The 27312-nt window shown below is 24.0% G+C and overlaps 1 protein-coding gene across 1 annotated transcript in view; it reads left to right on the forward strand.

Moving 5' to 3' along the window:
* Positions 1-27312, forward strand: part of LOC112591186 (hemicentin-2-like) — a 319132-nt gene that overhangs the window by 35444 nt on the left and 256376 nt on the right. Inside the window, exon 2 of the mRNA XM_025334910.1 lies at positions 9231-9423. Within this exon, the coding sequence (XP_025190695.1) occupies positions 9342-9423 (82 nt within the window). The 5' untranslated portion in view covers positions 9231-9341. The remainder of the gene's footprint in view (positions 1-9230; positions 9424-27312) is intronic.

Consider the following 27312-nt stretch of genomic DNA (forward strand, 5'->3'; position numbering starts at 1 on the left):
CCTTCCATCTCAAGAGAAATTTACCTCATTTTTTATATTTTATATTACTACAGATAACATGATATAACAAATGACTTTTTTCAATTAGGTAATCGATTTCCATAATATAAACAAAAACAATATTTTTTCGTGAATATTTTACACAGTCTATAATATTAAGGTTATAGTTTTTCAAATTATAATGATTTCAGGAGTCTTAAAATATGACTTACCTATTAATAATAAATTGTTAAAAAAATTAATTTTGATTTCTTTATTTTTTTTTTTTTTTTTTTTTTTTTATGTTTGTGATTGAATAAAGTATATTTTTAATGCTACAAAAAAAATTAAAAATAGTTCACTGTTTGATTTTTTTTTTTTTTAATTTATGATTTTTTTTTAAATATTTTTTAACATATTACATTTGATTACAAATATATAAATATATATTATACATTTTTAGTTGTTACTATTACTTACATGCTATATTGTATAAATATTATTGATCATTAGTGTGGATAGTGATATGAGATATGAAATTAATTTTGATAAAAACAACAAATATAATAGATTTTGGGTGCAATATTCATCGTTTCGCTAGTTTTTTAAATCAATAGTACATCCTTATAGTAATCGATATTATAAGTGTCTTCTATTTATTTTAGTTCCAAGTGTATATAGTATCGCCATTTTGATTTTTGTGTTTAGTTTTATAAAAAAAACAATACTCAGTTTTTATTATGGTTTTTATTTTCAAAAATTTAAATTATTTATCGTAAATTATTACTATATTAGTCACATAGACACTTTTTACAAAATAAATATACAAATACGTAATTATGTTATTATAACTGCACATGTTGTTAAGATCGTATTATTTAATATTTTTTCGATGTTACGGTACATCGAATTTCCATTTTAATTTTCCAGACTTATGATATTATGATCTTAAATATAATTATAAAATATATATGACTGATTAATATTAGTTTTATAATATATATTTTTATACTTCATGTTTAAAATTATAAAATGTCTTAAAATTATTACTTGTGGTACTATTATCAATTATATTTTTATATATTACAGAACAAGTAACTAGAACCCCTTAAAATTTTAGTTAGTATTGAAAAATATTAAATGTATACATCAAATTAAATTATTAAGCAATAAAATGTAAAGAAAATTGTTTGCTTTAATGTGACATATTTTATGTGTATGACATATATCTGTCAATAAAATAGAAATGGGTTAATAGTTTTTCAATAAAAAAAAAAATAAAAATATACCTATATATGTATTTTAGAATTCAGATCAATAAAACATACTTTCTATCGTAATATAAGATATTTCTAGTAAAACTACGGCCGTGGTGAGAAAAAATAAACTTAAACTAATTAATCTGTATAGAACAATAGATAAAAATATAGATATATTATAAAAACAAAATTTGACTCGAAACATAAAATTTGAGTCGGATGTTATCGATTTTGTGTCGTTGATTCGTACGAATGTTAGAAGTTTTTATAGTTGATATCACTACTAAGATACATTTCAAAATAATGAATTTTAATACCATAAAATCAATCAGGTAAATTTACCTGAACGGCGCTCAACAAAGTTTGTTCTATCTTTTGTTTAACTTTTTATTTTTCTAACACAAGAAACAACATTGATATAAATGAATAACAAAATATGTAAAAAATTTAAAAATATATAATCTAGACGTTTCATACTTGAATTTATCATTTTTTTGTGGTTTACCAAATAATATTTAATATTGGTACTAAAAACTTCTACGTCTAATTTATTTAGTTCCTTTCAAAATGCTTAGTTTGCGTAGCAGGAAAAAATAATAAGAAATTATACTAATAAATTTGTGTTTATTCGTGATTTATAATAGTTCTAGCAAACTTTTGCCACAAACATTTTCTTTTATCTTCATCGTTATTACCACCAGGATAGTTTTTGGCTCTTTCCCCAGCAATGACTTCTGTTGTCCGTAACTGGCACGCCGAGAGCAAGTTTTCATGATGCGATTACTGAAATATCGTCTGAACAACTTGAATTGTGGGGAAAAAAAATATATAAACATATAATGTATAATATATTAAACAACTAAACATAAAATAAAAAATTAAAGAGAACGTTTTTGGTATTCTATGAGATTATTTCATCGTGAGCCAGTTTTATTCTTTTTTATTAATGCAATTATTTTTACTATGATAACTTAACCATTATATTCTCAACGTATTATTATAATCTAAACGGTATCGTACTAATATCACAAATTTTCAAGTTTATCAATAATCATTGTTATGGTAATAATATAATATTTAAATATTTAAATATATATAAATAAAATTGCTTTATCTAAAATATTATTACACTAATAAATTATAATAATACACAATATCCCAATATTGTTATATTCTACTTTTGCAACATTCTATTGCATCATACATTTTATGTTCACTTTTACTATTTTAACCGTTTAAAGTTGATTAAAATATAAAATTCAACAATAAAATATGTCATGAATACTACTTTTATTTTTATAAGACTTAATTTAAGTTTTGTAAAATGTAATTAATTCTGATAATAAATTTGAAAAAAACATAAGCTACAGCATATTTATTTTTATTATATTTAATTTATTTGATTGAAATATTTTATTTTTAAAAATATGAACATTGTATTACGATTTACGAGTATAACACAGCATATTTATCATTTCAATAATTGAATTGTATTTATAATGTAATATTTTTCCTCCTACACAGATATATACCTATTTTGCCTATACGATACGCCGTTTCTATATTCCATGGTGAATTTATTATAAATCTTATTATTTTTTTTTAATTTTGATATCAAAATATAATATTTTTATAATAAATTATGATATCGTTTTAAACATATTTAATTCAAATTAATTTCGATGATAATTTTGTTATAAATAAAGAACAATGAAATTGTTGTTTTATTATTGAAAATTATGAAAATAGTTTTTTACGATTTACATATTTATTATTAATTCCACCAAAATCATGTCAATAAAGAAATGAAAAAAAAATAAAATTAACGATACATATTTTTATTTTGAGTAGTATTTTTTAACTATAAAAACAAATCATTTCTTTCAAAAATTGTTAATATTTTAAAAAACATTAATAAAATGTCAGCTTAATAATTTATAGCAGTGTTTAAAATACTTATTCAAACGATGTTCACTATTGGTATTTGGTACATTATTTTTTTTTCTTTATGATGTAAAACTAAATAAAAAGTATAACTCAGGAAAATATTAAGTACTTGAAATATAACCATGTATTATAAAATTAATTCTAATAATATGCAAATATTATTATTTATTTTAATCGTAAATCGTAAATGCAGCTTAAATATTTTTAATTAAAAAAAAAAATGATATTTGACAATTAGTGATACTAAAATAATAAAGAAAGTATTTTTAGTATTCCTAATAAAATGAAATGATTCGCCAAACAAATAAATTGCAATTGTTTCTCATTGTATTGTTTGAGAAAATTTAATTCATATTAAAATTTCAATTTTGTTTAGGTGAAATATTTAAGTTTTTAATGTTTAATATAAATTATTTCGTTTGAATAAATACACCATCATTATTTATAGAATTATTTTTAAAATTTAAACTATTTAATGTTTAAGTGCTTAAATGTATGTATTTCTGCACTAAATATAGAATAAAATAAAGTTTAAACTATGCATTTTCGCTTTATCAATAAGCAGTATTTTTTTACTTTGTTATATTATGAACAAATTTACTATACTTATACTTTAAAGATCAATTTCAGAAATCTTACATTAAAAGTATGTAATATTTACCTGTAAAATGGTAAATATGATAATAACATTTTAACGACCGATTAAGGTTAGTAAAATACGTAAAAAAAAAAAAAACAAATAATACCACAATATATATTTTATGTATAATATTATATAATTATTTGATTCATTATAATATTTTTAGTAGTGTATAAGTAGGATATTTTATAAGAAAAAACGATCTAGTTAAACCAATTGTATTGATTGATTTTTAAAATATTCTATACGATAAATTTACATAAAATTAAATTATTTTGTTAGAAATAACTTATAACTCAACATAAATATTAATAAGAATTGTATATATATATATAAAAAAGGTTGATAACTATTCGAGTAAACTAAATTATATACTATTAAATGTTTAATGTATTTTTTTAATTTTTTGAATACGCAACTGCATAATTTTAACCATTTCGATATTATGATATTTATATTTTAAAAATAAATATTACTATTTATTCAAACCTATTAATAATAAAATCGATTTCACGTGATACCATTTATTTTCTACATAGTAGAAGAATAATTACATGCAACTTATTTTAGTTTATCGTAACGACGCAACAATTCTTTTTATAAGCGAACAACTGTTAATATTTATATTAATTTTAAAGAACATTTGAATTTTACGTATCACAAATTTGCTCGTCACGTCTGATTCAAGCAAATTCAACATAAATATTATTTTTGATTCGTTATTGATTTAAAGGAATGTTGTGTTTAAATTTAAATATGCTTTTTACGGAATAAATTGTAGTGATATAGGTTGTAAAAACTGTTTTTTTTTTTTTTTTTGTAGCACTTCTTTAAACTAAATATTTAATACGTGTTTCAAATTGATCGTATTTTTTTAAGAAAAATTTTAAACAACTATAGATAATATAAAGAATAGTATAATCAATACAAAAACCAATTTGTATTGCAGTATTTGTTCATCTGTTAAAGTGTAACATTGATTTTCAACTTAAAAACACGTATCATTGAAACCCCTCCAATTCCAGTATCTCATTTTTTTTTCATAGAGCAATTGACCATTAATGTTTTACGACCAATGATTTACAATTATTTCTTTAATACAGTATACCATACAAGGTCCGTATTAATTATTCAATAAGCTATGGTTAGGATATTCGTCTTGTCTAGCTTTAAATTAAATACTCAATAAAACATCACCGCTAAAATTAAATATTTTAATTATTATTAAAAAAACATAATTTTTTTTTTTTTTTTAATTGTTTCGAAAAATATAAACGTGATGTATTTATTTTATTTTAATCAAAATCAACATTTTAAGAAAATAGTTTAATATCAGTATTTTACATATATAATAATTTCAACTGAATTTTATATCTAACTATATTTTATTTATAAATTAAAATATTTTTATTAACATTATTTTAAATTAAATTATAGTTCTTAAAAATATTTATTTTTGTAAATTTTAAAATTCTTATAATTTGCTCCATAGTTTAGATTTTAATTAAAATTTCTAAGAAGCAATATATGATTAAATTGTACTAGAAGTCAATTAAATCTATTTTAAAAATAACAGCGTAAAACAAAGATAAAATTTGCAGGTTTCTTCTTAATAATATTATAATATAGATAAATAGACATCATAATAATCACATTTATTAAATTCAACCCGTACATTATTAGTGACCTAAAGTCCTAGGTATGCTGAGTTTCTCAACGATGTCTGAGAATATTCAGAATCTTAACTCTCAAGGACCATTTTAACATCATCATTCACGTAAAACAAAATAAAACTTTTCAATCTACCTCTTTGAAATGACTCTCACTTTTTATTGTAAAACGTCGCTCTCGATTTTTCACACTAAAAATTTTCGTTGTTTTGTAATCTCGATGAAAAACTTACAAGGTAAAAATGTTTTTTTTTTTTCGTTGGTATATAATACGTATTATTTGAACCTGACGATACTTGATAACAAAGGTATCACGAAAATACGATAAAACTTAAGAATACAAAATGGTGCATGGAATAATGTAGTGGGAATTAAATAAGAGTATTATATACAAAACACAAAAAAATAAGTATAATAATTTATTCAACGCATTATAATAATAATATGTATTTGTCGATTTCAGAAATGTATTTAAAAAATCTACTATAATATTTTAATGATTAATTCAATTTCTACTATTGCCCCGTCATAACAACAACAACAATAATAATAAATTTAAATATGAGCCGTTGATTATGAGTCTCTGAAAAAGCATCTTTTGGCACGATAAAGAATATTTCAAACTATTTGTTGTTTTTTTATTTTTTTTTTTTTTATCAAAAGCAATTTAAACGATTGTCACGAATGCGGTGTTCGTATGTTAATGATCTTATCGTCATGTTGATCGGTTTAAGGAGTCATTTGAGCCAACCACAAGCGAAAAAGGAACGTTTCGTTTTTCATTTCAAACGTAATAAAATATAACGTGTTTCATTTTTCTGATATTATATTTTAGTCACGTGAACCGTTTGTATGGCAATCCGGAATGTTTACATCGTCGGGATTAGATGTAAATGGTTATATGTTTGATTGGCATCGGTTATCGGGCAACGTCATTAATGGAGTCGTATCAATCAACGCCACTGACACAAAGTCACAAAATATTACACTTTTGTTTTATTTTTTCACAGTTAAATGTTATTGATAATGGTTTCGAGTGATTTATTTGCTAAGAGTTTATATATGATTTAATACATTGATGTACAGTCGAAATCGGTTAAATGTTCCATACGATAAACCAATTAATGTTCAATTTTAATTACCGGGTAAATTACATAAAAACAATTATACAATTAAATGAAGCAGATGGACACCTTAAAGGTATTATTGAATAATTTTACTAAATCCAATAATTTTATGAAAATTGTATCAATAGCTTTATGCAATAACTAGTTATATTTCACTTAAACAGTTGATTAAAATATTTAATTTTATAAAATATGTACATTATTCCTCATCATTTTGAATACATTTTCATTACAAAATTAAAACTACTACGGTATAATATCAACTTTGCAGTTAGAAATATTATGATTAATAGATATTCATTAATGATTTGTATCTACTATTTTCACAATTAACTAATGTCTTATGGCATCACGCTATAGTTTAAAATATTATACAGTTAACACAACTTAATTTAAAATAATAAAAACTAAAATTGTTTTTTTTTCTATGATAATATTGATAAGAAATAACATTTTTAACGAGAAAAATTAGTTACAGATTACACTTGAATTAAATATAAAAATATTAGTAATTTGTATTGAGTGTACGTGCACGTGCATAACTGCTTGAATGTTTTGCTTAACTCTAATAAAAGGTGTTATATATTTTTTTAAATGAACATACCTATAGATCATAAGAAATAAGTATTCAGTGAAGTGATTCAAAAACAATATTTTAAAAATGAAGAGAGACATGGATAAACTGACATTCCCATAATTTTTTTCGTTATTTGTTGATTTTTGTCAAGTCATGTAGCCTGTTATTACTTACTGACACCTGCCAATATTTGTTGATACCTGTCAATAAATACTGCCAATATCTGTCGATATATACCACCTTGTGTCGGTAGCTGGTTATATTTGCAGTACTTAGCTTGTTGGTGTCTATTGAACGATGAAACATGGACCGACGTAAATTATTCGATTAAAGCACCCAATCTCGTAAACTATGGTTGGGAATAAAAGGCAAAATAATTATTATATGATATATTATTTCGCATTTGGACTATATAGAAAATATATTGAAATATTTAATTTTTAAGTTAAATCGTTATTTGATGTTTTTAAATAGATAAAAAAAAAAAATCTTTGAATATTTTATGGTTGTACAAATTTCTAGAGTATTTTATTAATCCCTATAATTGTAGAAAAGCCTTGTATCATATTATTATTATAATACAAAAGTGCGTGTTGTTTGTGTATGCACGTTAAGTCTATTAACGTTGGTTTGTTGTTTGTGGCATTATGATCGACATTGACTGAAGCCTTATTATAATTCAGTGTTATAAATATTCAACAGATTGAAACTTATGTGCGTAAATGTTACTATTTGAAAGAACACCCACAAAACATAATAGAATGCACTGAGAAAAACCGCAACAGTTATAGACTATATATTATAGTGAAAACATGTAACTTTATTTACGCCAATATTAAGTATAGTGTAATATTACAAAGTATAAAATAAAATGCATTGGCATTTCATAACCCTTTGGCTTTGGCTATCGATTACTTGAAACGTGTAGGATAGAATGCTTTAGATTCATCTATTATAATAATGATATGGAATGCAGGTACGCAATATAATATGAAAACCGACATTTGGATGCTATGTTATTAACTACTGGAGATTCATTGCAGACTTATATTATATGAACTGAATTTGATTAAATTCAATTATGTAGTTGTTAACACTTCCATCCGTAAATTCGAAATTATATACCCACTAACTATTTGTATGAAACATTTTATTAATTTGATGCTTATATAGGTACTAGATTATAAAATTGATAATATTATATGCCTGGTAACGCCGGTTTATATCAATTTTATATTCTATCCATTTTTTAAGTTTTTGTGGAAAAAAAGTACTTAATTCGTTTAAAAACGTCTGGAAAGAACTATAATCTTGTACTGTTAAAAGTGCATTCTTATTGTCTTCTACGTACAAAAAAACACTTGAAAACAAATGTAAAAAATAATTGCTTCAATGTTATATCGATTGTGTGTGATTTTAATTAAAGAATTTTGAGAATTTGCTTTGATATTTGATTATTTTTATTCTACTGCGAACACGTAGTATACAATAGACTACATACAGTTAACACTTTGAGAATATTAATAATTTAACACCGTTTTATGATGATAATTTGCACTTCGAGTACTGAATAAACGTAAAGTACAACGTATCAGTCATATTTGACACGTGGTTTGTTGTCGTGTAACAGTAGTCGAAAAAAAATATAATGCATTATCAAGTTCCATTACAACACTTAACAACGACACGGCTTTTAAATGTACACAAAAAAAGACATAATATATCCATTGTAACAATAATAGCCGTAAACATTTGGTGAAACTTTTTTTTTAAAAATGTAAAAAAAAATGCGAGGAAAAAAGAAAATGACAAGAATAAGCATTGCCCGTAGAACGTATTAACGTCATTAAAACGTTAAAAACTTGAAATAATTTTTTTTCCATTATAATACAAACGTGTGTAACCTTCGAGGATCAATTATTGGTTATTTATTTATTTTTTCGTGGGGGGGGGGAGAATTGATTTTATAGATACCTAACATTTTATCCGACTTCACGCGGTAGGTATTATACCATTTTCCTCTGATTTCAGATCACGTACACTGTCAATGTTCGCTATGCCAGTGGTCATAAACGGTCCCAGCGGTCGTCGCGACGCGTGAAAACAGCTTACCAAACGTGTCGACGTGATCGCACGTGCACGATGAGGCCGTTCGTGGTTGGTGTTGGATTGGCATTACTGCTGGCCATCGGGACGTTCCGTGGCGCCGTATGTTCGCAAAACGGTAAGTAGGAAATCGGTCTCGATGAAATAATTTATTTACCTGTCGTCAATCATACGCGTAGATATCCACAAGCAGACATCGATGGGTGTTTGAAAAGGTTATATATGATATTGTGTCTATAGTCTTATCGACGATTCATTATGGGTACTCATATACTTCACCGTGATATTATACTTTTTATACTTGATGAAATCGCGTGATATTCGTTCAAAAAGCGTGTTTTCAAAAGTGATAGACGTTATTCATACACATTGAATTGTAGTTGACCGAATAACAAGAGTAGCGATTGTAGGTCGATACATGATAATTCGAAAATCAAGTCACGAATAACGTCGTGTAATACGATATATTTTTCAAAACGGCTGCGGTAAGTGTTTTAGAAATTATTATCGTCTACACTGCAAAAATAATCGATATTTATAAAATGGTATTTTTTTTTATATATATATATTTTAATAGTTTGTAACAGCGAGATTGATAAAAACTATTGTTTATATGAGTTGTAGGTAAACGTCAATACTGCAGGCAATAATTGTGTATTACGTTAATTTACAGAATGTAGGCAAACATGTACAGTCGTGACATATAGGTATTACGAGAAACGTAAATATGAGAATATTATTAATCATCGATTACCAATTTAATGTAATTAATTTTCACTGAATGTTATAATATATTAATATTTATAATTTAAAATGATTGTGAACCGACGGCGGTGATTTAAAATAATAAATATTTAATATTTATAGTTAATTATATAACATACTAATTATTTTCATTGTCTAAACTAAGTTAAATAGAACGTTTTTGGAAGGATTTATATTATTATTTGTTCATTAAAATTTTAAGAAAATTCAAATATAAATACTGAAAATGACTTTCTTGTCAACTGATTGTAGTCATAAGAAAACCGAATAAAAGTCTTAAACTCAAAAATATTTTGATGAGAGATTTTTCACTGTATCTTGATATTTTTCATCCATGTAAAATCTAGTATATATTTTTTGTATAGAGAAAAAGACAAAATTTATTTTTTTAAATGTTTATTTGCATCTGTATTTTATTATCATATTGGTTTGTAATTAGCTTTAATTTAATATAAACAGGTATCACGTGTGTTCGTGTGTAGGTACCTATCTTACAAAAATTGTTTCAAATTACCGTTAAAAATTAATTTTAATGAGTTATACTATTGTTTTTATTTCTGAAATTTTATTTTTATAATAAAAAATACATTGTTCGATTGTAAATGTGTAAAATTAAGATAAAAAGATTTTTAGAAATTTATCTTTTTTTCACGTGTTCGTTTGTGTGATGATTACGTGTAATTATGTAATATATATTTGTTATTAGCCATGGTATAAATTAATTCTAAATAATGGATAATAGTAATGATAACTATTATTATTATTGTTGTTTACTTTTTTTTAAATGTTTTGATTAGAGTGAATAAAAATATCCAAATATGATAATAGTGATGGGATATTAATTATTAACAAATAAGTACTAAATAACATAGATTTAAAAATTAATTATGATCCCGTTCGATTTTCGTTACAGTACAATAAATCATCTGTTTTTTTTTTTTTTTTTTTTTAAACGGCTATTCTTTATTATTTTGCATGCTATATAATTATATACATTTAAAATATTGTCTAAGATATAAAATAGTTAATTTATATACACGCATCGTGTTTTAAATTACACTCACTATTGAACAAATAACTATTGTTCTTCTCTGTAGTTGTGTTTTTAATTACTTTTTATAGTAAAAATTCAGAGGACGTATAATGGTTTTGCGAAATAAAATAAATAAACAATAACAATGGTAATATAATAATCGTAAAATGACCACGCGTAGCAGCAATCGATAGGCAGACAACGAAACATCCGGTCAGTTGTGTCACCGTCGGCTTACGTTTGATTTTGTATCCTAGTTGAAATCTGTCGACCAAGTACGGCTATTATTCGTGTATTTTATACTCATTTCATACCCGTTGATTTTTAATATCCGTCCTGGATGAATGGGGTGGCTATAGGAAAAAAAAACCTATAAGAGTATCGGTATTAGTTTTACACGAGAATACGACCGTAAAGTTCAGTCGACCGGAATTTATGACGAAATCCGTAACGGTGCGAGAATTAAAAACGACCGTTGGTTTTTGTTTTATGATACTTTATTGCGTGTTCCAAAGTAATATATTACTTCAGTGCGGACTCGTCCCGGGCCTATAATACTATACACATGAAATAATAACGCATGTTTATTATAATAATAATATTAATGGTATTTTTCTATTTTTTTCTTTTTGTCATGTCAGTCTGACAAAAGCGAAAATTAATTATTTACTCTGAAAAAGTAAATGTCGACTCCGTTTGGTCTTATATTGTTCAATTTTTATCGGTTTGTGTGCGCAAATGTTTACAAATTTTTTTAACACATTGGAAAAATAAACCATAAAATAGTTATTTTGTTAAAAATTTAATATGTATTTGGAATTTTTTTTATCAATTTAAATGGAAAATTATTGAAAGCTAACGTCCTTTCTTATCTTACATCAATATTATCTTTCAGAAAGTTTCTAAAGAGACCCTATTATTTATTACGACTGACTTTTAGGCGGTATACATGTAAAGAATTTACATCAAAAAAATATATAATAACAGTTTTACCACGTTTTCAAACACCCTTTATTTAAGTGTGTATGACCTCGAATCCTTATGTCATGAACCATGAGGTCGCATAAATGAATTGCTGTGAACCGTATAAAATACATTCATCTCAATAACGTTATAATACCTATGTATACGATTTGTGGTTTTTATTTCAACTATATTCCGATATTCATATTGCATAAGTATAACATTTAGTGTTGTCTATAATACCATCCTATATAAACTCATTGGATAAAATGTGACTTAAAGTTCAGTATTTCTAAATAACAATCGTATCGTTTCAATATTGTTAAACAAATTAAATGTTACTTAAATTACTAAAATGCAAAATGTCTCTTTAAATACCAATAAAAGAGTATTTTTGTTTTTGATCACTTGCACGTATTAAAAAATAACACATTACTACGATATAACGTCAGTTTACTAGAATACGATTAACGTGATATTATCGCCCCATGGATGGTATCTTGTCAAATGAATTAACAAAATTAATTAATGTTTATATTAGTTCAGAGTTGATGTATTCAAAATAAATTTGAAACAATGATATTTTTTACGTAATAAAGTGACTGTAAAAATATATATATATATATATATCTGAGGGGCAACCACTCGTTTTCCTATCACAATAAAACGGATCTTCGCTAGAATCATTTCTAAAACAATATTGACGTTTGATCTAAAACTGCATATTAAAATTGAATACCATATTTTGTCTTTTTGTCTTTTTTTTTGACAAAAAAATAGTCCACCAATAATTATAGATCGATAATATATGAATTCTTTTATTTCTATAATAATATTATAAATTAACTATGTTTTTATTTTTTTGCGGAGGAAAATAATTAACAATATTATGGTACGCGTAAAAAAAAATATAATTATATTATTTAAAAAAAAAAAAATAATAAAAATAGACATTTGGTAATATTGTAAATTTGTTATTTTTATAACTAAAAATTATTTTAAAAACATTCAATTTTGATTTTAAGTATTATTATATAATGTCTATTTATTTTATACAGTTTTGTATTGTTGTTTGTTTGGTTAATTAAATAATACATATCATTTTATTTAAAATTATTAGTATTTATGTATGACGTGTCCATATATTGTATGTGTTAATACTTATACATAGTCTGAAGATAATAGACATTAATATTAGTTTTTAAAAACATACACGCTATTTTATGGTTATAGTACTTATAGATTAATTAATGTATTCGACAAGTTTAATATTTTAGGAATATCATAATAATTACGAGGTATTTGCTCAGATATATTATTAAACACATTAAAATCAAGATAAATTAGTGTTAAAATTTTTTTAGAATATTTTATTTGTTCAATGGCCAAAATGTAAGGACTATAAACATATTGTGCTTTAAATTCCATGGCAGTATGACCAAAAACGTGACGTGATTTCAGAAAAATATAATACTCAATTTTTTTTAAAAATATCTATAGGTACTCCAGATTGGTTCATTTTCTAACATTTTATAAGGAATATTTTATCATTTTATTTTAATAATGTATAATGTGTAGGTGTAGAGTGATTTATGTTATTTTAGAGCGGGTGACACACGGACCTGAACAGTTTAGGACATTTAGGTCGTGCACAGGTTTAATCCTAGTCAGGATTAAATGGTCCCGCTCAGTATCGTACAAGTTTTGATTTAATACGGTTTGCATTCGTTTTCTGTGCCCCAAATCAACCTTATACTATCCTATGTGGCTGACAAGTGAAAAAATTACGTAGCAAATAATTCACATTCAATATATTATATAAATATACGCATCATGTGATTATTATACGAAACTTAATTATTGTATTGAACTCGAATAATAACATTTAAAATAATATAATGTTCAGCTCTAAAAATTTCTTATTTTATGGTTATTATATTGTTATCAATCGTGAAGTAAATTTGTATTTAATACACCAAACAAATACAATAAGTCCTATACAAATAGTTTTGAAGCACAGTGAAAATTATTAAAGTTATTGTATTTAGAGCTGGATGAATAATTAGTATTGGTCTTGCACTAATATGTGTAGTTTTTTTTTTTCTATCTAGAGATTTTCTGAAATAGAAAAATGGATAAAATATTAAATTATTAACAGTAATTTAAAGTAAAAAATTTTACCTAGATAGTACTTCAAGGAATATTAAAATTGAGCGAAATTCTCAGTACTTTTTATAATATTTGATAAAACAAAGATAAAAAAAAAAAAAATATGAAAGTGAGAAAATTTGTGTAACATCAGTTTCTGACAAGTTAAGTTTTTATTTTATTTTAAATCAGCATAAATCTAGAAATAACTGTGATGACATGATATTTTCTCAAAATAAAAATTATTTTTTAGCATTTTCTAGATACTAAAAAAAATATTGACACTTTTTGAGTTATTTATTTGAAATCGTTTACTCTTTTGGTTATTTTTGATTAAACTGATAATATTTTCATTTCTTGGTCCACCAAAAACCTTGAAATTAATGATCAGAATTCCCATAATTTTAACTGTTAGAAATCTTAAAATATATTTTTATAAATTTTTGAAGAGTTTTAAAGTTCAAATATCGATAACATTAAATATTTCAAGGAAAAAACGTTTTCTAATAATAATTAATTTGTACTATGAAGTATAAATCTTTATAGGATTAGTTGGTATTGTTTTATATGTTAGTAACAATAATAGATGGTATATTTTATTAAAATAATACAATATATGCAACGTTTTTGGAAAAATTAATTTTTCTAATACCCACAGCTTAATAATATAAAAACAAACCACTAATAATTTTTTTTTTTTAAATATCCTTAAAAACAGTAGCTACTAGTGGGCTCTAGTTTTTTATTGTATTCAAATTTATCACATCCAATGGAGTGACTTTGTCTAATTCGTTGATAAAAAACATTCATAAAACACAATACAGCGGAGTGAATTTCACGGTTTTATAATTAAACACAATAAAATTATTGACTATATTAAAATGTCGATTGAGATGTTTATGATTAGGGCATGTGCAAAAGAAAACTGTGTAAATAGAATTTGTTTTTCGATAAACTTTCTTAAACATTTCATCATAAAAAACCTTTATCTGCCCTAAAAAAAAAAAAAAACTTTAAAACAAACTTATTTAATTATTTGAACTGCTAAATTATAAAATAGAGTATATTTGACATTTTTAATCAAGTTTTATGTAAGCATTTAAAGTTCGGGAAAAATTTTCAACAGCGTATTTTTTTTAAACTGTATAAACTAATATACATTTTTACCTTGTTCATTTTCAGTATTTTAGAATGCAGGAAAAGTTACTTTCTGTAGCTATTCAACATATTTATCTAGAAATTGCTATTTATTTATTTTTTTTTGGTAGTTGTCAAAATACTTGGTATATGAAAAGTATTTTCACTATTAACAATGAGATAAAAACATAGAGTTATAAACATTTGATGTATAAATTGTATAATAAGTGTTAGTAAGTAGGTAAGTAGTTCATATATTTCATGTAATATCAAAATATTTGTACCACTTAAACGTATAATTTTTTTTTTAACATTTATTATTGTGTTATATATAGATTTAAGTATAAAATAAGTGTACCTTAGTGGAGTGAAATGATAAGACATGATTAGAAAGTTATTAATAAGGCCATGTATTGATTGATGAGATGTTGAAGAGTTAGAAAATTAATTATATTATTATTTAATTAATAATACATTGCACTAGTTGCGTTTGAAAATCACCTAGAATAGTGAAGTTACGAGTAAAATGAAGGAAACAATTGAGAGTTTATGCTATTAGTTGGCATATTTAGTAATTAAGTGATTAAAATTATTTATTTAAACAATAAATAACAATATTAATTATTTTGTAATAGCTTAGAAAAAAATTTACGATAACTTTACACTTTTTCGTATATTTATTAATTTTACTAAACGCAATGCATTTTTTGATTTATTATAATATATTATTATATATTTATGCCATGGACATATTTTTACTGTTTAACATTATTTATAGAAATAAGTTATCAGATTTTGAGTAAAATTTTATATAATATGATATAAATATGATATATTTATATATTTTATATAATAAATTCTATATTTATGGAAAAATTGTGTTAACCTACTGTTATATTAAAAGTAAAATAAATGGTTTTAATAGCTATATGGAAAAAAAAATATCACAAAATGAACTTAGATGATATAAGCTGATAGACCGTGTCCACTTAGATTCGTTTTTCGTATCCAATGAAATACCATTAAATTCAAATTGAATACACCCATTCGGCATCTAATAGTTATCAAAATGGTACCTACATGCCTACCTTTTTTTAATTCGGAATGGAATTTTAAATGGTGAGAAACTCTCTATATTATAGTGTCTATAACATTGACATGCGTACACTTCGAACAATTTTCAGTAGCTGACTGTTTATTGCAATAATATTGATTGACGTTGAAATTATTGAAGTTGAACGAATCTTTAAGTTTTATTCTTGATTAATTGTTTTGATATTTTCATAGAAAAATGTACACATTTCAATTAAACATTTACTAAATTTTAAATGTGTTTATTTCTGGATACCTCTTATCATAATTTTTTTTATTATTATTATAATTAAAATATTTAAGCATAATTGCATGCTATTACAAGTTTGTTTGCATGCAAATTATATGACAATTAATATTTAGATAGTTATTGATCTTCGTTTTCGCTTGAATTCGAAAGAAGGAGATTTTGAGGTAAAAGTGGTGAATATTATGTGGTTATATATGGTAAAACTATAGATAAAAAAATATGCAATTATGTGAATATGTATAAGATACAAAACACTATTTTAAGAAGTAAATCGCTCTAGTTTTTATAGAATTTAATATTAAATTCAGCATATTTATAAATAATAATGTAGATCATCATCATACTATTGTGAATTATACATAATTCGTTTAAAAAATAAAAATAAGTTATGTGTATATACATATAACCTTGCAAATATTTATGACGATTTTTCAAAATGAAACGTTTTTATTAGACTATTTTACATTCATTATTTAGGTTGTAAATATTCATAAAACGGTATTTACACGTTCGTCACTTATTAAAATCAATATTTATTTTTTTGAAATTTAACTAATGAAAATGTCTGTATTTTTTGTTTTTAGCAAACAAATTGTTTGTTTATCATTAATAATGTTGTTTCAAAAGTAATTTTTAGAAACGCTTAAGTATAATATTTGTAAATTATTACTTTCATTGAAAACAGTTAATAAAAATTATTATCCCACTGTTATGTTTGTACATCACATTTTTCCAAAAATATTATAATTACAAAAATCAGAAGTATTAAATTAAATATCTTATTTTACTTCTTTTTTTCTTAGTTTATCAATATTTTAAATGCAAAAATAATGTCATCCAGCTTATTATTTTCCAATAAATGGATATGAATTTAGAATTTAGAATATTGTTCATAGAAAAAAAAAAATATAACAATTCTATGTAGAGCAATTTTTTCTAGACTTTTTATTTTATTTCATGATCAATACAATGATTTTTTTAATAATAATTTCTAGTATAATAATTAAAATTAATCATAATAACATTAATAAGTAGGAGCTCAAAATAAAGTTTTTCTTGAGTTTGATATACACTGATATATTTTTATGCTTTGAGCTGAGGTTAATATTTTGGATTATTAATGATGAACGAACGAAACATCGATTAATCATAATTTGTTGGTTGTGTTGTAAAATTGATTTTGCATTAACATTTTTCCATTCTTACCATTTATATACAAACAAAATATTATAAAGTGTATACTCTTCGAAGTTCGTTCGGGGAGTTTATAGATTTGCAACGATGATGTTGAAAGTGTTTATGGTTCTTTAGTCATACGAAATAATAAGGATAATATATATTATTATGGTGCAAAAATGTATTGTTATCAGATTAATGGTTTTATTTTGTAGTGCAGTTATATAATTATAAAGGAGAGTTAGTAATATTAGCTAAATAATAAAAAGCGATATAAATGCTAAATTATTAAAATATTATTCATTTTAATATAAATAAAATCAAAATTGACTAAATTTTACAAAATATGTATTTATAATTTATTAATGACAAAAAATCCATTGTAATTTTTTCACGTGTTATTTATAATATTGAATGGATTTTAAATATGTATATATATTTTTTTAAGAAATCACCATAAATGTTAAAATTACAAAAATAAAATATATCTAACGTAACTGATCATAAATTAATAAGATTTTCCATAATTATTTTTTATATAAATAGTTTCTATATCATGTATTGATAACCACGAAAACAAAAAAAATCACAAGGATTTTTATTCAATTTTTTTTTATAGGATCCAATAGTTTATGGTCAATTTATACAAGTTTCATAAAGTTCTAGTTTTAGTTTTTAAAATTTACATAGTTTTTGAACTTTTATTAATTTTTACTATACCTAAATTACTAATTATAAACGGTTTTTCTAAATTGTACATTAATACTTTATTTGATATAAGGGAGTAAAGTATAAAGTACAGAAAACTTTAGTTATCTTAAATTATTTTTGACGTAATAATTTAATTATTGTCTTAATGATAATACATATACTTTTCAGTCTGAAATTGTATAAGAATATTGTATTACTTTATTTTTATTTAAATATAACTATTTAAAAGTATTACTTTCTCTTTGTCTGTTAAACATAATTTTTAGTTTCTGAATATTGCTTGGTAAAAATGTCTATGGGAAGATTGATCACTTAATTTTTTTATGCTTCCTATTGTATCTGTGGTTACTATTTTATCTCTTTTTTTAATGTACGAATATGGGAAATAAGATAGCTATTGTTTAAATATTTTCTTTTTTATAACCGCTTTGTATATTGAGTAATGTTTTTTTTTTGTTTTTGTTTTGTTTCGGTTTTTTTTTTTTTTTTTGATAATAGAAAGTATAAAAACCATTCATAGAAAATAAGGTACCTATAATAATTGTACTAAAAAAGGTATAATACACTCTTAAATTATAATTTAGATAGTTTAAAGTATACAAAAGAATTAATTTTGTTAAGTGAATATTATATCAATACGTTATACACAGATTTAAAATATTATTTATGTGTTGAGTTAAATAAAATAATATAAATTAAGAATTTTGTTACTTGAATAGGAAGACGTGGTGATTTTTTAATAAATTATGTAATTTAAAGTAAAAAGCCTACACATATAGTTGATAAATCAATATACCTACATATATAAAAAATTAATAGAAATTTAAAAAATTTAAATAGTCATTTAAAAACATGTAAGTATCAGAAGACTTTACTAAAATATATTTTATCATTATACTTAAAAAAATAACATTGAATAAGCGTGTATTAAAGTAAAAATTTGAAAGTTTTCATTGTTTATTGACTTCTTATATATTTTGGGTAGGTACTTTTAAATATCGCTGACTACTGAAAATATAATATTGATTTTGTTTTTAGCTGACCACACAATTTTCTTCTTACTTGTTATAAAATAACCACTCTTAGCTTATAGAATTATTTATAAAAATACTAGAAATACACTAGATCAAATTTCATAAAGGTTATTCGAGATTTTTGGCAAATACGTTTTCTCAATTTACATACAGTATGGGTATGAATATAAGAAAGGTTTTGTGTTTATATGATTTTCAGAATATAGCTAATCGTATTACAAACTATAAGAGTTGACAATGATTTCAAGGATTAAAATAAAATAAGATAGATGTTTTATATACATTATGTACAAAATAAATAATTTAATTGTAAAAAATAAATAGACATTCTAACTAATAAATAAATTGTAACGTGGTTGAGGAAATTTTATTATGATATTAGCTATTCAGAGAAGGACTTTTATTCTTTTTAGATAAGTTTTCCGTAGTTGGGGTTCTGAGCACTTACGCGAGAGTTTTTTATATTGATAAAAAAGACATGTTTGGCTTATATATTTAAAATAACAATTTATTACATAAATATGGCAATTAACAATTGTTTTTTTTTTACTTAGCTCGTGTTAATAATGAATGTGAAACTGACGAGTCATTTTAATATTAATTGATAATTTAGAAAGTCAAAAAGTGTCACGTATGTATTTTTGTGATGATTAATTATAGAGTGTGTATCAATGTATTAGTTAAAATTTTTATTAATATAATGTACCTAATACATTTTGTAACAATATTGATAGATATTTGAATACTCAACACAATGGTGGTCAATGAAAATGCTCAAAAACAAAATTCTTATTATAGGAATAAGTAAAATTTTATAAAAATATGGGGGGTAAAGTATATTATGTACATAATACAACAAAAAAATGACGTTAAATAATAAAATGGCGCAGTCGAGATATTTTTTATGCACAAATCACCATTTCTCAAACCAATTAGTGCTGATGTTTGCGATGAATACTGAACAAAATTAGCGATATACCATTTTCTACTTGAACTGCAGTGTTTAAAAAGCTATTATTATTATTACTATTACTATACTCCGGAAGTTCACAAATTATGTTATGATAGACTCGGTAATGGGTTCATATCGTATTTCACCCCGTTGACCGTGCTTACTGACATTATAATATTATATAATAGATGATATATGGCTAGTGAGTCCTCAACTGAGGTTCATGCGCACCTGTCAACAGTAGAAAACTCTGTGTAACGGACGTTATAATAACATTTCGTTCGAAGAAAACTAGTAGATAGTTCACTCTACTTCGTTCCGACATTATACTTTATCATTTCTAAAGATAAAAAATATTTTTGTTTGCGGGGATTGTCGGTTATTAATACTTATATGGTTAGTTGGTAGCAGGTAACATGTTATTATGGTTGTATGATCGCAAACATCTTGGATCATTATTTTTGATACAGAAAACCGGAAATTTAATGAAATTAACACATATCCAACGTTGATACTGGTAAGGGTGAAAAACATTTACAAATTTTGATCACGAGAACGAACCGTTAGACAGCACTGCGGTATAACGGTACGCCACTGGTGCGCAACATGGTGTGGCCGAAAGTAGTCCCGAGAGAGTGAGTGTGGTAGTAATAGTGGTTAAGGGGGGAGAGGTAAGTGCCTTCAAATTCAATGTGAAAGTTTATCGGTTTGAGTTATCTCACGCCACAACAATTGAATCATCGGTGTCAGTGAATAGTGGTGCGTTGTTTAGTGTGGTAGGAAATGATGTTTTTTAACTTGGACAGTTATGTATATGATTTCATGGGTTTGTGGATATTGCTCGTGCATTACATGAAGTTTAAAAGAGAAATATAACCATAATAAAAGAGGGTCAAAAACACCCACGACCCGCATTTATATTTGAAAACATTTTTTTATTAGTTTTGGTCAAATAGTATTTAATAGCTAGACTTATTGTATCAAAATGATAATGTATTTAAAGTACTAACTTATTTTTTCTCATTAAACTACCACTTTATCAACTTCTAAGTGAATCTGCCAAAGAACACTTTATTATAATTTTGTTTCCGTCACTTGTTTGTTTTCTAAATATGATCATGATTTTAATGCGAAATTTTAATTTTTCAATTTAAATACAAATACGTCTCGGCAAATGACAAGTAGCAAAAAATATAAAAATAAAAGCATATTGTATTGTTATAATTTTCGATGCTTAGTGAAATTAAACTTTATTTGTGATCATAATATATTCTAGTTTAATTTACTAGAAATAATTGAATTATTGTTTATTTATTTAAATTATTTTAAAGTGTATTACCATATATTAAAGTAAACTTAATATAATGTAGGAATTTTTTTTTATAATTTTTTAAATAAAAAATTATTAGATAATTGTTTTAAAAAATGTATTCGCTGTTAAATACAAATAAATTACAACTTTAAAGTTAGGTTAACATTGAATAATGACAGCCGGCCATTTTATCTTCCAGCCAAACGTAAATGCATTTATTTGTACAACTGACCTTTTGAAATACACAGTTCTGATATTTTACCTATAGTTATTAAATCGTTTTACTTAATATGATACGCGTTATTTTACAGATGTTTTGTTATATACTTTAAATGCAATTATTACATTAACTTAAAACACAAATAACAGTTACTTTAATAAATAAAAGGCAGCAGTGAAAAATATAAAGAGTTTATTTGAATAAGTAAATTAAATATTCTAATTAATTTGATTGTCTGGGCAAAAACTTTCGTTATTAAAATTTTAACAAATTAAGAAAATACGTAGCTAGTTCAAAATAACAGTAAAAAAAATTGTCAAGTTTAAAATTATTGATTTAATGTAAATTATATTTTATAATGTATATACGAGTTTTATATATATTTAGGATATAGGATAAGATGCATTCAAGGAAATATTAAAATATTTTTATATTGCTGCAAAATTATTATACAATATTATTATGTGTATGGATTTTATAAATTCAATGTTAAATATTATATAAATATAAAACATTTTATTATGAACACTTTTTTTTTTTTTACAATACTTAAAATTATTATTTTACGGTGATACTTGGAAAAATAATGTATGACTTATTTTATTTTTACTAAAAACTAACTTCAAAACAAATATTTTCTTTAACTTAACTAAATAATACGAATATTTAATTGGGTCTACGGTAATAATTGTTTTTAATTCATGTCAAACAGATAACATAAATATTTGATCAGTTGTAATAATAATTTAAATATTTTAAAAACGTATAAAAGTAATTTGAAAGGATTAGTTTAATAACGCGTAACACAAAAATATGTATTAAAATCAAAAGTGCAAACAATATTTTGAGTGCGTTCATTTGTGTATAATTCAGTCAATTAGAAATAATCGACCAACGTTCTGATGTCAAGTTAAATGTAGTGTAAATGAGATCTACAGCAAGTCGTTTTCGCTTTTCTCGATTGACTACACTCTATGATATTAGTCATTGCATCGTTCAAATTTATAACGCTCAAAACAAGTAATGTTTTATTCTTACAATGACAATTAAAAACGCTTAAATATTTAAAGAAGCAGTAAATTGTCTTATTTGGAAGGCTTTATATAATTCAATGTTTCTTGTCACTTGTCGAACACATTAATAAATCATTTACTTTTGTCGCTCATATTGAGTTTGTTACTGTCTAACCTACCAAATATATGACAATAATGGTAATGGTGCTCTCGATGTTAAGCATGTATTGGCTACTGTAGATCATACTTTTACAATAGACTTATCTATTATGGAAAAATGTTTAATTAGCTAATATATTTAAATTTTGAAAACGTTTTACATGTATTCTGAACATTAATTAGTAAGTAGCGAGTGTGAATTTCCTAGTATTCCTATTCAGACTTTATGTTATTTTACTCACAACATAAAACACTAAAAAACAACGATTAAGTATTTTGAACACCATAAAAAATATACTAAAAATTTAAACTTTTTTTATTACAAATTATATTTTACGGAGTAAAAACATTCACTGATACCTTTCAAAATCGTTTTATGATTAAGTACCTATTATTTATCAAAACTTTTAATTCAATGGCCAAAGATCGTAGTGCTCATATTTGTATAATATTTATTATACAATAGATATTATATGTCTCAATGCCTTTTTTTTTTTCATTTTTGTGATGGTGGTGAATAAAAGTCCAAAAGAAATATTGATATGTTAATTTAGGTACTAGGAATAGCCCGACTACCTTTTCCAATATCCGATATTTGCTTCCAATATTGTAAAAAATAACGATAACCAATACATATAGTCATATAGAAAAAACTATAATCATGATATATACTATAAACTGATATTAAAATAAAACTAAAATCACAATTCGATACCCAATAAGAATAATAAGATGAGATAAAAAAAAAAAAAAAGATAGAACAGAAATATATATAGGAACAGTTTTTATAAAACTTAAATTAATTTTTCAATAGCGTTTTGGAATATATTAGTAATATAGAATAAAAAGTAATTAAATTATATAAAAAAAAAAACATCAATTTATGATAATCAATAATACAATTTGCGTTATTACACATGCATGCGTCTTTGGCGTGCTAGCACTTCATTAGAAATTCGAACACACTGGTTTCAATTAAAGTAATGCGTTTTTTATATTTTTGTATACATTTATTTACAAAAATTTTTTATCTGTTATATTACATATATATCTGAAACGTCTTATTAGGGTGCTATTTTTTCATTTATTAAAATAGTTCTAGGAGTAGTATCTATGACTTTTATTATTTCATCACCTAGCCTCAAAATGTATTTACCCAATAAAAATGATTAAATAATATAATATAGATAACTTTTAAGATTTCTTTTTATCTTCTTCTTTTTTTTCTTTATAACGTTGACGAAGTCATTGACGATTTCGCTGTTTTCTCAATCTTCATTCTGAGAGATTAGTATGGTTTGGATTATGTTCTCAGTGTTGAGGTTTGTGTTCGGAAATACTGTAGTTTTTCTTTTTTTAATCGTCTCTCATACGTCATATTTGAAAATGGTATGCTCATTATCGCCACTTTTTTCTACTAAAGTGTCTAAACTTAGGAGAGTCCATTCTCTTAAATCTATATTGACATTTTTGAAAGTATTCGTGGCCTTATTTGTGTTTGGGAAGTCGGTAGTCAATTTTTCCGAACTATCTGCTAGTCTATGACGCTATAGTTTTAATTAATTGACTCGTTAAACTACCGTTTTTTGTAACCTGCCAATCTGCATGCAATTTATCTAATTATTAGCTCCTTGCTGAATTTCTTGCTATTTCTTCCATTTTATCAACGTTATTAATTCTTGATTCATAGTTTGTTTTTTTTTTTTTATCTCAGATTAATTTTATTTGTGGTATATTCGTGAAACCAAGAAACTAGAAAAATCATTATTCATACATCACAGTCGATTTGGCTAGATAGATTATTTAAATTGTTTATTTCAACGGATAACATACAGACAGACGATACTTTCAGCTCGTCTCCAGGCACGACTGAAGTATCAGGCATTGAATTGAACACGTTCATTAATAGACCAATGTGAGATATTATTAAATAATTTTTTATACGAATTCTTATTTTGCTTATGTCTGTTACTTGATCTAACTTAAAATATAGAATAGTTTATATTTTGACTAAAGATAAATCAAATAGAGAGAGAAAAAAGAGAAGAAAAGAATTACGAGTTTGATTTTGAGGTAGTGTGTCTGATGTTATGTTAAAATTATAATTATAACTCTAAAACTAACTCTAAGGTATCAATGAATGATTATAATATTGTGGCAACAATTAATAATGGGTAACGGGCACATTATAATTTTTATGATTTTGAACAATGAAAAATATTATTAAAAATAGCTAACAATTATCGTTATCTGCCTCATTTGTAAAATTAAATTTTCATTTTATTAGTTAAGAACTTTGTAAATTGTTTAGTATAGCATTAATTCAAAAGATAATAACAGCCACAGTAACGCGTAGCTGGGTCAGCTAACAATAATATAAATATATATATATATATAAACAGTAGATAAGCATTTCCATGACGATAAAATTTCCATTGATTTGTGTTCAGAAGAGTATAATTTTATCCTTAAGCTGAAATTACCAATTTGAAAATAAGAAGTATGTTTATAAATTTTTTTAGAATTTTTTAGTTTCAGTATGAAACTATGAAATATCAATGAGGATCTTTAATATATTTTAAACAAAAAATATATTAATATTTATAGTTGATTAAAACTTTAGTGTTAAATTTGTGTTAATATTTCCAAAAAAAGTGAATATTATTGTACGAAAATTATTCATACAAATAAAACTTTTTTTTATAATATTATAAAATTTAAAAAAATTTCTCATCAGCTATCAAAAAAGTATTAATAAATATTTAATAACTAGGTAACTTTATAACTCTAAACTTAATTAATTTTTGATATTTTAGCAAAGTTATGACTGAATTTGATAATATTTTTAACAATATACACTGGAAAGCATGTAACTATGGCTTTTTATATGCAAATAAATATTCAATTTTGTACAACATTTGATAACATAATTGATGCAGCATATTATATGATTTTTAATTGGGCATAATTATTTTATATTTTAGACAAGACTTGCTTTTGGAATAAAGATAATATAGATTAGTAGAATGCACTAGATGATTTTGTATAAATCGTCTTTATAATCATTACAAGACCTATATTATAGTAACCTTAAAGCGGTTTTAAAACCATTGACTACAGTTTCTCACTTTTTACCGATAGTTTGAGTAATTGTATTTATAATTAAAAACATAGTAGCAAATATAAACCATTGGATTTAAAACTATTTTAACATCATTCTATATAGTACGAGTGAATTAAAATACAAACAATATTTTTTATAACATTGCAAAAACATGTTTTATACAACGTCAAAAATAAATTATAACAATTTAATTTAAAGTTTCCCCTCTTCTTAAATAAATAAAAAAAAAAAATAAGATCTAAATTAAACTGAAAATGGATAATTAAATTTATTTAAATTGACTAGCATTATTTATGAAATGCATGTTTTAACAATTTAAATGCATTGGTTTCAAATTGGTTAACTAGCATCTCTGTGTATACAAAAGTTTACTGTATTATTCAGTCAATATTTTCGATGATTAAAAATCTGTCAAAGTGCATAATATTTAATTATTATTATATTTTTAGTGGCATGTTTTAACGTGCATTATACCATTCCGATTTATTACAAGCCCATCGATATGAATAATATGGCGTACAGAATATAATATTCATACAATCTAAAATATTTGACACAATTGACGAACAGCTATAGCTGTAAGGAGATCCGAACAGCTGACGACGCGACATCGACCACAGCTGCAGCTGGTGGTCGTGGCTTGAGTCCTCGTGTGAACCACCATTATATTATTATTATACGGTTGCTTCTGTGACGTAAACAATAAATCATACATCATAAAAATAATATGCAGACGATTTTCGTAGGCGCTAGATATTTCGAGTGAGTGTATGTCGGAAGAATACATTTTTACATCGGTTAGAGTTTGAGAAAAGATGAAATATACATTATAAAAAAAAATAAAAAAAAATAAACATCCAAGTTGACATTTTTGGCCGAGCACAATAGATTTTTTGCGCTTTGGGCGTATGTAATCCC

Source organism: Melanaphis sacchari, unplaced genomic scaffold, assembly GCF_002803265.2.
Source record: "Melanaphis sacchari strain LSU unplaced genomic scaffold, SCAv2.0 Contig12_pilon_pilon, whole genome shotgun sequence".
NCBI lineage: Eukaryota > Metazoa > Arthropoda > Insecta > Hemiptera > Aphididae > Melanaphis > Melanaphis sacchari.